This window comes from Electrona antarctica (assembly GCF_951216825.1).
Source record: "Electrona antarctica genome assembly, chromosome: 19".
NCBI lineage: Eukaryota > Metazoa > Chordata > Actinopteri > Myctophiformes > Myctophidae > Electrona > Electrona antarctica.
The window spans coordinates 20,134,482-20,146,583 of NC_136800.1; the positions used below are offsets into that span (position 1 = coordinate 20,134,482).

General features: G+C 43.4%; 1 protein-coding gene across 1 annotated transcript in view; it reads right to left on the reverse strand.

Annotated features, from left to right (window-relative positions):
- Positions 1-11,293, reverse strand: part of LOC306943028 (sodium/potassium-transporting ATPase subunit alpha-2-like) — a gene marked incomplete at both ends in the record, with an annotated part of 55,378 nt that extends 44,085 nt beyond the window's left edge. Inside the window, 6 exons of the mRNA XM_079529233.1 lie at positions 298-432; positions 1,011-1,124; positions 6,712-6,915; positions 9,329-9,388; positions 9,918-10,019; positions 11,288-11,293. Coding sequence (XP_079385359.1) covers positions 298-432; positions 1,011-1,124; positions 6,712-6,915; positions 9,329-9,388; positions 9,918-10,019; positions 11,288-11,293 — 621 coding nt within the window. The remainder of the gene's footprint in view (positions 1-297; positions 433-1,010; positions 1,125-6,711; positions 6,916-9,328; positions 9,389-9,917; positions 10,020-11,287) is intronic.
- Positions 11,294-12,102: the final 809 nt, after the last annotated feature.

Consider the following 12,102-nt stretch of genomic DNA (forward strand, 5'->3'; position numbering starts at 1 on the left):
TTATGGAGAGAGAGAGAGAGAGAGAGAGAGAGAGAGAGAGAGAGAGAGAGAGAGAGAGAGACATCTGGACTCAGTAGCTGAAACTGGGAAAAGTATATGGAAGGACATCACCACAGGAAGAACTGATGGAATCATGAAAGCGAGAAATAAATAAATAAATGCTTATAAGAAAAAAAAAGAGAAAAAGGGAAAAAGAAGGAAAACATGAAATCAACTGATCCAATCCAAGTGAGCGCCTCATCATGTGAGAGCATGGTGTGAGCGCCTCATCATGTGAGCGCCTGGTGAGGAGCGTACCTTGCAGCCGGCAGCATAGACCACCCTCAGGTCAGCGGGGATTCGGTCGCCCCCTTTGATCTCCACCAGGTCTCCCTGGACCACCAGCTCAGCATTGATCTGCACCTTCTCCCCGTCCCGGATCACCAACGCTTGCTGCCAACAGAGGAAGGGGAAGAGACGACGCAGGGAGGGGGTAAAGAGGAAGTCAGAGAGGGAGGGGAGGGAGGGGAGGGGGAGAGAGAGGGGAGGGGGGGCAGGCACAGGGAATAGAAGAGGGATTTGAGCAGATGGAGCAGAACAGAGGAGGAGAGAGAGAGAGAGAGAGAGAGAGAGAGAGAGAGAGTGAGGATGGTGGGGGTCAGAAACAAAGAGCCGGAGGGTAGGATAGAAGATGAGAGAGATAGAAGCAGAGAGGAGAGAGGAAAGACAGGTAGTGAGAAAGACAGGAAAGAAGCCAAATAGGGGGGAGAGAGGGAGAGAGAGAGCCCAAATAGATTAAAGAATTAGGCAATCGAAGAGCTAAATGGGATAAGACAGGGAGGGGAGAGTGGAGTTTTAATGCAAACACACTCGCAGTCCCGCGGTTCACTCAAACATTTATTCTCCCGCCCCGCTGTGCAAGCTAAATAGTTTTCCCATCCAAGTGAGTGTGCATAAAGCTCTACTTGAGGGACGCAACGGGGCCATCGATTAGAAAAGCTCTCTCTCTCTCCTCGTACCGCTAGACTCACCTGCGGCACCATGTTCTTGAAGGACTCCATGATGCGGGAGCTCTTGGCCTCCTGGTAGTAGGAGAAGCAGCCTGTGATGATCACCACGGCCGCCAGCACCACTCCCAGGTACAGCTGGAGAGGAACGAGAAGGTGGCAAGATACATCAATGAACGTAGCAGGGTTCATTTCATCGACTACAACTATGACGTTCGTCGACTAACTTTTTTCAATGATGAAAACTATACATTAAATGAAGACTAAGCTGATGACTACAGCTATGACTAAATACATTGACAAATTCGCCAAGTCATTTTGCCGAGTCATTTTGCCGAAAATAGCCAATTTATTTATAGCTCACAACACAACTGTGACGCGGTGTGAGCAAAAATATTATAGTATAAATCAGGAATTCAGACACCATCTAGGCCCGCCAACATTACCTTTACTCGACTAAATCAACTGTAGATTTAGTTGACTAAAACCTTATGATATTTAGCCAACTAAAAAAGGTCGTAATGGGTTAATGCAGCAGTAAGAGGTTGTAAGTGTCTTGCTCAGGGACACGGGTGGGCTGGGCGGGGGTTTGAACAGCTAACCCTCTGATTTACAGATTCTCTATACTCTACCCATTCAACTATGGCCGCCGCCAATATCAGATCCCCCCAAAAATCTGGCATGGGTTGGGCTTTAGATCAATGTCACCATTGATTCAGTTTTAAAACTCACGTAAGCAGGTTTTTGAGAGCAGCTGAGGGATTAGCAACCCTATTTTAAACCAGCAAAAAAAACCTCAGTAGTGGGATACAAAGGAAAAGTTTAAAGGGAGAAAACCTTGGGAGGAACGATTGCCGATTGCTAAAAGGAACATGAGATACCAGCAGAGTTCACATGTTTTTGCTGTGTCGACTGCATTGGGGACGGGTGTTTTTCAAGGTTAACAGATGTCTTCCAAATGTACTTACAAGTACAAGTATACATAGATAAACTGAGCACCATGCATCTGATCTGTGCAGTGACTGAGAGGGACTCTTTATGTCCACCGACTCTGAGTTGTAGAACAACTTCAAGGTTTCATGCTGTCTTGTGAAACCAGCCATGAAAGCAAGCCAACTCTAACTTTGGGTGGTTTTCATTCCACTTGGCCTGAAGTGACTATTATCATCAGCCTTCAAACCCTGCAACACACTTTAGCAAAACATTTTCACTTGTAAACTTGTTAACTTTCTGTCGCCTCAAATGGTTGTTATCGAAGCAAGAGAAGGAGGGAAGCACATCTTTTTGACAAAGTAAAAATCCATGGCTGTTGATTGAAAGAATACTTGGTCCGTAAAGACACAGGTTTTTGTTTTGTTTTGTTTTTTTCTGAAATGTTATCGATTTTCTAAAGATATACAAATAAGGAGAGTAAAGAGTCTTTTAAAGACACTTTCTCTTTGGAAAGCAGTGGTGCAGTGCTTGTTTCATCTTTTATGTCCAACACCTGCCCTAAGGCATTAAAGGCAGAGAATGCACCCGTATCTTTAGACAATCACTTGGAGTGCTGTCACAGACTCCCAGGCCGTCCGTTTCATTGTCCACGCAGCCCCTCCAGGCCCTGTCTCTTAACGACATCACAGATTAAACTCTCAGCTCTTTTTTTTTTCTTTATTAAGCTTTCAAAGAGACTTGTTCTCCTTCACAAACCTCAGCCCAAGTGCCTATAATTAAAGGAATTAAACGTTGCTGCTGCCTTTGGGTGCAAACACAAATGACAACTCTTTAGGAATTAACCACTTGAGCGCGCTGTATACTTTTGTCATACGCCGAATAGCGGAAATAGCTGATCTACAAGCTCACAACGCGAGGCAATGGGTTGAATTGTGTGAGCTTGTAGATCAGCTATTTCCGCTATTCGGCTCGGTAGATCTGCTACTTACATCATTTTGGAAAATGTTGAAAGTGGTTAAGCGAAACCTCTGTACTTTCTTGATCAGTGATCTGAGCATTTTGGAAAAATACTAAAGTAATACTAAAACATTGATGATTGATTGATTGATTGATTGATTGACTGATTCATTGTGATTGATATAATTGATTATAATATTCCAACAGGGTTTCATAACTCCAAAAGTCATAAAACCCCCTATATCAGCACCTATATATTTTAATGACTAGAAGCATTAAAATAATACAAATAATGTGTAACACAGAATCCTGTGGCCTGTAGAATGATGTTACCATAGTTTCGCGTCGCCGTTTGATGACGTTGTGCAGAGTGGGCCTAATGGACAAAAGCGGTGAATGGCTGAAGTGTGCCTGAATTATGCGTTTTATATTAACTCTACATTCTACAATATGTGAAGACATTGAGGGCAGGATAATAAGCCAAAATCATAGACAGAGAAGTGATGAAGAGTCTGTGGCAAATTTGGAGGCAGGTGGAGTGCTGGTCAGCCCATGATGAGCTGACGCACACAGCGACGTTGCATCTCTGATTCTGGCAGTGGGATAATATAACACTATATGAAAAAAAGTCATGGTATATAAAAAAAATAATAATAACATTTTCTTTGTGAGACCCAATGAACACGAACTTCATGTATACTACGTCAGTTCCATTGATCAATTGATTGATCATTAAAATAAACAGCATTTGTGAACTCACCCATTAGACCACTGTCGGCTGCCGTGTTATAGGCGGTTTCAATCCAGAACAGGTTGAGAACCACTGTTATGAAGCACCATTTTAGATATATATCTAATATATGGTACACGAAGCAGCTTAAAACAAGCATCACAAACTGTAAGTTGACCACGGTGTGATGTCAGTGTTAAGTGGTCAGATGGGTGGGTCTGGGCGAATGCCAAAACCATTTTTGTCTTTTAAAGTGGGTCCTAAAGGAACTGGTTAGAATACTAATCCTTCCACACACTACGTCCGGACTCCCCCCTGTCAGGTGAAAAGAAGCAGCTTGGACTCCTCATGCATAGAAGGAAGCATGAGGTCAGTCTACTGCCCCCCCAGGTTGGTAGAGGAAGTGTAGCGCCCAGGATTACATTAGATAATTGACACTGGGGAAAAGATCATGGGTTGCAAAATCGTGGGAAACAAATTATAGAAAAAAGTAAATAAAGTGGGTCCTGCTGATCCAGAAAGGGTTGAGAACCACACAGCCTTATCACCTATCAGTCAGGGATCTTGATAATCCATGAATCTAAAGTGAAAATAGGAAAGTGTATAGTACTGTACATTTTTCACCTGACAGCAGGGATATGCAAAAGCGTCTTCTCGGGGTGTAGATTACTGCTCATATTGCGTGAAGACACTTGAGGCTTTGATACAGCTCGCTCGCTAGAGCAGCTAGTGTTATCTACCGAACGTAGAGATTCCTATTGTTTGGGGGATTAAAAACTGTGTGTGTGTGTGTGTGTGTGTGTGTGTGTGTGTGTGTGTGTGTGTGTGTGTGTGTGTGTGTGTGTGTGTGTGTGTGTGTGTGTGTGTGTGTGTGTGTGTGTGTGTGTGTGTGTGTGTGTGTACACGCTCTGACTGTTACTGTATGTTATGCAATGGTCTAATGCTTTATGAGATTAGTGAGCTGTAAAAATAACTCGCACTGTACCATACATACAGTATGGACATCTGCTGTTCCACCTCGGCTGGTGTCGGTCCAATTGTTCATGTACTGCAGTTACAGCAGTGGTTCTGAACCTTTTCAGACCGTGACCTCCTAAAAAAAATCTTATAGGAACTACGACCCCCAACCATGACAAGCACTTGGAATGTAGGAGTTACATTTAGTTTGACTAAAAAGATTGGCTATTTTCAAAAATGTTGCCTCTTCTTAATTCATATTAGCCAATTTGGCCAATGTTTGCTATATATACAATACTATATATAGTATCGTTTGTTAATTACCTTTATTGGTACTAACAGGGTCTGTCATCTGAAGACCCCCCCCCCCCCCAAACCCACAGGTTGAGAACCACTGATGTACTGTACATACTGTACATACATATTAGTGCCATCACTTGTTTCTGTATCTGTCCTCTGTTTCATACTGCAACAAAAATACCAGTAAGACGCCTGCACTGGCCATATATGGAGCGTGTCTTGAGTGTACAGGGTTTGATGAGGCTGCACAAATAACTTTGGGGCAGGCCCGTCTAGAGTTTAAATGGACAAGTATCAGTCAACAGGGAGACATTGAAGAGGAAGGATGGATGGGGAAGGATCAACATACAGTATGGAATGTCAGAACAGGTTCTGACAAATATCCATATACCGGTACTAATATCGATGCCACAAGACCTGGGCACCATATATGGGGGCTTTGCATGTATGGGGATTTTGAGGTTGTGGCCTCCTGGTGGCGCTATAATAGGCCAATGTGAAAAGGGTGCCATTTCTTCTTACGCCTTGGATGGCAATTGGATGATTTGAGGCATTTTGTTCCAAAAATGTGTTTTGAAAAAATCCACCTGTTGGCGCTATAATAGGCAATCCTGCAAACTTTGAAAGCCAATGTTAGCCAATTAGGATGGAATATGAAATATCGGACAGATCTGTCTTGAACACATGACTATATAGAGATACTGTGTAACGATTCGCAGGATTTTTGGACAGGCCTTCGGCCTGGTGGAGACAATTATGTTTAGGTGTTATTGTTCTAAACATATGTTTAGAACCTCTTGCTGTTCTACATACAGATAACCAGTTGAAGAAATTGCAGATTGAGGCTTTAACCTTTAAAAATATCTGAGACCATTTAGGGTTTATGGAAGGTGCTTCTGAACATGTATTCTATTGGTACTTTGACAAATTCAAACACTCGTCAAACACTCTTTGTGCTATTGCTACTTTTACCACTTCAAATACTCTTTAATCTTAAAATAATGAATAACCGAAAATAGCTAGCCAAAAGCTTCTAGATCGGCTATTTCTAGATCCGCTAAAACATCCTGCCTTCTATGGAATCCAAATGCCTGAAATCAAAACTGTAATCCATACTGTCACAACAACAGAAGTTGAATAAAAAGGACTGAAATGAATTAAAAGGGTACAAGAATTAATTTGTGCCCTCTGTCTTGGATATTAAAACAAGAACTTCCAACCAACCCACACAACCCTCGATGGACACTGTTGCTGTTATTATGGGTATTCATTTTATGAGATTTGTATTTTATTGTATTTTATGTATTAGTTGTGTTTTATTGTCTCCTGTATGCCAGCCAAAGGCACATTTTTATTTTATGTAAAATGTAACGGATAATAAAGTTTCTTTGTCTTTATCTTTATTTCCCTTGTGGAATATAACACAGGTCTAATTGTGTGCATATGTACTGTGAATTGTGCTCAGTTCTGGTCTGGACCAATTGAGTACATTTATGTACAAAAGAAATGGGGAAAATTGCTTTTCCCTCCCCTTGTTGTGGTCTCCTGGTAGATATTGTCAGGACAGTTTGGAAAGAAACCAGTGTTATTACGCATCATTTAAAGGATGGTGTCAGGGCATTCCACATGTTGGTGGCAGAGCAGCAGAATCAGTTTCCCATGTTTGTCCTAAATGTGGGTGGTCCTAAATGGTCACTCCCTCTGTGGTGTGTGTGTGTGTGTGTGTGTGTGTGTGTGTGTGTGTGTGTGTGTGTGTGTGTGTGTGTGCGTGCGTGCGTGCGTGCGTGCGTGCGTGCGTGCGTGCGTGCGTGCGTGCGTGCGTGCGTGCGTGCGTGCGTGCGCTCTCACATTGTCATTGACCGGCTCGTCCTCCGTGGCCACCTGGATGCTGAAGGCGAAGAAGCAGAGGATGGCGCCGATCCACAGCAGGATGGAGAAGCCGCCGAACAGCTGGCGACAGAACTTGACCCACTCCGGGGTGGTGGGCGGTGGCGTGAGGGCGTTGGGACCATCCCTGGCCAGCACCTCCAGAGCCTTGGCACTGGTCAGACCCTGCAGGACAGGTCGACACGTTGAAAGGTTTAGACAGATTATCTCAAGGCACCACTTGATGCAAAAATCTGATTCTTCCACCGAGGCTGTTTCACAGCTGAAACTCTGTAAATAATGAACTCTGTTTCTCGATCTGTGCACTGACTGAACTTTACGACCACACAGATTGACTTGACTGCATCGTTTGATGTGTTTTACTGTTTTGTATCTGTTTATTTATGCAAGGCCACGTTGTATTGTGTTTTGTTCTCCTGAGGAAGGCAAGCGTGACTGTCGAAACGTTGGTTTTGGTTGTCATCCTTCTCTCTCATACAACGTTTTTTGCATGTGAGCTATAACAGTATGTGTATTTGAGTGTTTGAGTCCTTTACCGTTGGCTGGCACCTCAAACAAATAGGTCTCTTTTCAGATGGGGGTCCACGGGCCAAATACACATCAATCCGGGGGTCCTTGACATGGAAAATGTCAGAGAAGCACCGACATGCAGTGACAGTGAAGGCCGTGTGCGTTCATATGGAACACAATTTCCATTTCCATGGACGCTGGGATTGGCTATTTATCCTGCTTCATTCCAGGAGGAGTTTTGACCCCTTTTACCCTGTCCTTTGGTTTCTCGGCAGCTGAGCATCTTGTTGCGGCTATCGGCCGCAACACATCTCGTGGATCTATCTGATGTGTGTGAGTGTGCGTTTGTGATAAGGATTAAGGATGGCAAACAGAGCCAGGGAGCAGCGCCGAGGTCCCTGAGATGGATCGAACTTCACCAAAGTAACAGGGGGGGGGGGGGGGTTTGGAGCTTTGGGGGGGTTGGGATGCGAGAAAATTAAAGCTGCAATCCTGTAGTTTATTTGAATAACAAATTTTGTTTTTAACTTACATGCAGCATCCGTAGAGCAGTGTAGGTTCTCTCTTTTTAACATTTTTAGCACACGATTTTTGTAACGCAATTCTTTCACCTAGTGTCAATTGTCTAATGTAATCATGGGTGCTACACTCACTCTGCCAACCTGGGGAGAGCAACGGACTGACCTCATGCTTCCTTCAATGCATGAGGAGTCCAATCCGCTTCATTTCACCTGACAGGGAGGAGTTTCCCCAGTAGGACGTAGCGTGCGGTAGGAACACGTTATTACAACCAGTTCCTTTCCCCTCCCCTGGGCAGGGGAGGCAGTATAAAGACCAGGATTACTGCATGGTTTTTGTGAGGGTAATTACCTACCATAGAGCACCGAAGTCTGACGTCACTTTCAGTAGAGGGCACCAACACACAGGTTTATAGGTTTTTTATTTGTATTGAAATCTCCATAGGGCGATTTTATGTCGCTTCATATAGAACTGTGTTTGAAAAATAAACCGACCACCCCGGCGTTTCTGTCAGGGGAGTGGCTGTGCGTCGCTAATGATGTCCATTCATATTTGATACAGCCAGTTTCTAGAGAAAATGGAATTAATGTGACCGCAAAAGCCTTGAAACAGCCCAGCTGTCAACATATTGCGTTCCTGAGATTCCTCGTTGACGTAAGCTCAGCTGGTGGTGACTCGACTCGTACTAACCACGATACATTATATATCAATAAAATAAAAATAAACGTAATTAACGTTCAGTTTCTGTTGTGCGACGGGCTGCGGGCAGAAGCAGCCTACCCGGAAATGTAGTCTCTGGGTTGTTTGGCTCGTTTCTAACGCTTATTTTGTTACTCTTTGGGTATATTTGTACATTTCCACCTTCAGTCGATGCTTCATATCCATATGAGTGAAAAGGCCGGGGTGATCGGTTTATTTTTCAAACACAGTTCTTATATGAAGCGACATAAAATCGCCCTATGGAGATTTCAATACAAATAAAAAACCTATAAACCTGTGTGTTGGTGCCCTCTACTGAAAGTGACGTCAGGACTTCGGTGCTCTATAGGGGACATGGGGAGAACATGCAAACTCCACACAGAAAGGCCATTTTGCCAACCCCAGTGCAGTGGTTCTCAAACCTTTTCCTGTCAAGGACCCCCCACCCCAAAAAGAAAAAAAACAACAACGAAAAACTAAATGTATTTGGCCGCAGTCCGGCCGCGGATGCAACTGAAAATATTATGTGCCAGGGAGTACCCTATACAACATTTGAGTAGTTAAAATGTTTCAAAATTATCTTTTCATCAATAAAAATTAAGTGAAAAAAATATATATTTCAAACATATTCAACATATTATTTCAAGACGTGTTACAATTGTGTGTGTGTGTGTGTGTGTGTGTGTGTGTGTGTGTGTGTGTGTGTGTGTGTGTGTTTGTGTGTGTGTGTGTGTGTGTGTGTGTGTGTGTGTGTGTGTGTGTGTGTGTGTGTGTGTGTGTGTGTGTGTGTGTGTGTGTGTGTGTGTGTGTGTGTGTGTGTGCGCATGCATGTGGGTGCCGTGCACGTTACCCGTTGTAGGTCCACTGTATAGCGTCTGGACAGTTCATCCAGAGATATTTTGTGTTCATCCTACAGAAACAGAAAGATGTGGAGGATTATATATGATGTGCGTGGAAGGAAATGTGACTCCTCTCCACATAAGATGTAACTTCACAGAGCAGCATCCACACGATATAGAACGACAACAGGACATCTCGTGTCACAATAAGGAACCATGCAGTGCTTGTATACATTCCTACATATATAATTCAACAATCTATACGAGACTGTCACATAGAGTGGTGTGAACTCTGAACTCAATACAGGTGAACAGAACAGATCCGACAAGGACTGACTGGGGAACAAGACAAATATAAATGATGCATTTATATAGATTATGCATTACATTCACCCATTCTCTCTCACACACACACACACACACACACACACACACACACACACACACACACACACACACACACACACACACACACACACACACACACACACACACACACACACACACACACACACACACACACACACACACACACCAATGGCAGGAGGAAACCTGCAATTAGGGCTTCAGAGTCTTGCTCAAGGACACTTTGACACTAACTGGGACCTCGTGGTTCCCAAGCGGCTGCTCTACCCCTGAGCCACTGCCGCCCCGTACTGGAGTGGTGTCAAATGTGAACTCAATACAGGTGAACAGAACTGACTGGGAACAAGACTAATATACACACGAGGGCTGATTACACATGAGATACATGAACATATGACAAAGTGTGTGTGACTGTGACAACTGTAGGAGGAAATATGGTGTCCAATAGAGTATTTATCACGTCTATTAAGAGGAAGTAATTATTTATATGCACTGCATAACATAAATACTTGCGTTAGTGGGTCCACGTATGCATTACACGTATAGCTCAATCATAGTCCCCTGGGCCTATTCACATTCACATCCAGGCATGCCAAGTTGTAGAACTGTGAATTGCACATTGCAAAGCAAATATCATCACGAGTGGACTGGAGGATGTAGCTATGCTGTACTGACAGTATCTGGTACAACATGACTATAATGACGTAAAATGAGAAGTGGTGACTTTTCTTTGCTGTTGTACAGAATGGAATGGCACGGTAATGACATGGCGAGTGGAGGAAGTAGCTATACTGCATTCATTGACAGTACTCGGTTGGTAAAATATTGGCCCACACATTTACATTGTAAATGTCTGGCATTCAAAACCAAAATGCCGTGCAAGCCTAGTTTCTGCTGGTAACTGTGAAACTGAATGTACAGTATATCAGTGACATAAGCTTGTATCTGTTCATAGATACGTAGAGCATGCAGTGAGCTTGTCAGGCTGGACTTCTTCCACTGCTGACATCACAGCCTTGAGTATGTATGGGAAATGTTTGTGGCGGGGCTGTTCCATCACCCCATTTCCCAAATGTACATAGCATATCGTCCTGCTGTCGGGTGGAAAACCTCATTACGTCCAAAACTGCAACTTTTCAGATTAAAAAAAAAAGAAATCACACTTGTGAGTGAGGGGCGCTCTTATCATATGATCATACATCATCATACATCAGCCAATCAAATGAGCACATTCCGTGCTACAAACACATGCTCAAACACACCTACGCACAAAGCTGTGCATAGGAGGGGCTAGCGCCCCTCAAATAAATATACTGTAGTAAAAGTAGCAGATGTACAAACTTGTGGATCCGCTACTTTTTATGCTTTGTGATGCTGTAGTATGATCAAGTAGGTGATTCATTAAAAAAACACACACAAAAGGCTAAATGTGGAGATTTCCACACCAGGTTTCTGCCTGACAGCAACAATATTTATTGTTTATGTGAATGTCAATTTATAACATGGAATTGTGTGTTTCAACATTATTAGAACTTCCAGCGTTTAAAATGATCTGCCCAGTCGTTAAACACAGCTGCTGTGTTCAGGACCAAACAATGACTCACCATCATGTCACAATGTGGACCATATTAATCCTTCAGTTTCATCTTCACCCACCTGATGGCTGCTCAGGTGGTCATATTGAGCGCTCGGGGGAGGAGAGCAATTGGGGATACAAAGTATGACGGGCGGTAATCAAACTGGACCTTTTTTATCCTGCAGAAGAACTTTTCAGCTTCACCCAGCTGAGACTTATCAAGGACACTTGGACACATTGGCTGAGGTCTGGAATCGACCTGGGACCTACACGTGGCTTCCCAGCAGTGTTGATTTTGTCGACTAAAACTATGACTACCTTTTTTCACTGATGAAAAATGAAAACTAAGCTATGATGACTAAAAGTAAGACTAAATATATTGACAATTTCGTCAATAAATAAAAACTAGACTAAAATGTTTGCAAGGGACTAGTGGACAAGAGATCCAGTATAAGTAAGGCACAAGTCATTTTACACTTTGTTGCATACTGAAAATAGCAGATCTACAAGCTCACAACACGACACGTTGTGGAGCTTGTATATCGGCTATTTTCAGCAAGTGTAAAATCAGCCATTGCAACAGCATTAAGGCCCGCCAAAATACATTTTAGTCGACAAAATGAACTGTAGATTTAGTCGACTAAAATCTTATGATAGTCGATAGTCGACAAAAACTAGACTAACACTAGGTGACTAAAATAAGACTAAAACCAAAATGAAGTTTCATTCCAAAGACTATGACTAAACTAAAACAGAAATGTGCTGCCAAAAACCAACACTGCTTCCCAGGCAGGGGGGGTGGGGGGGGGGGGGGGGGGGGGGGGGGGGGGGGGGGGGGGGGGG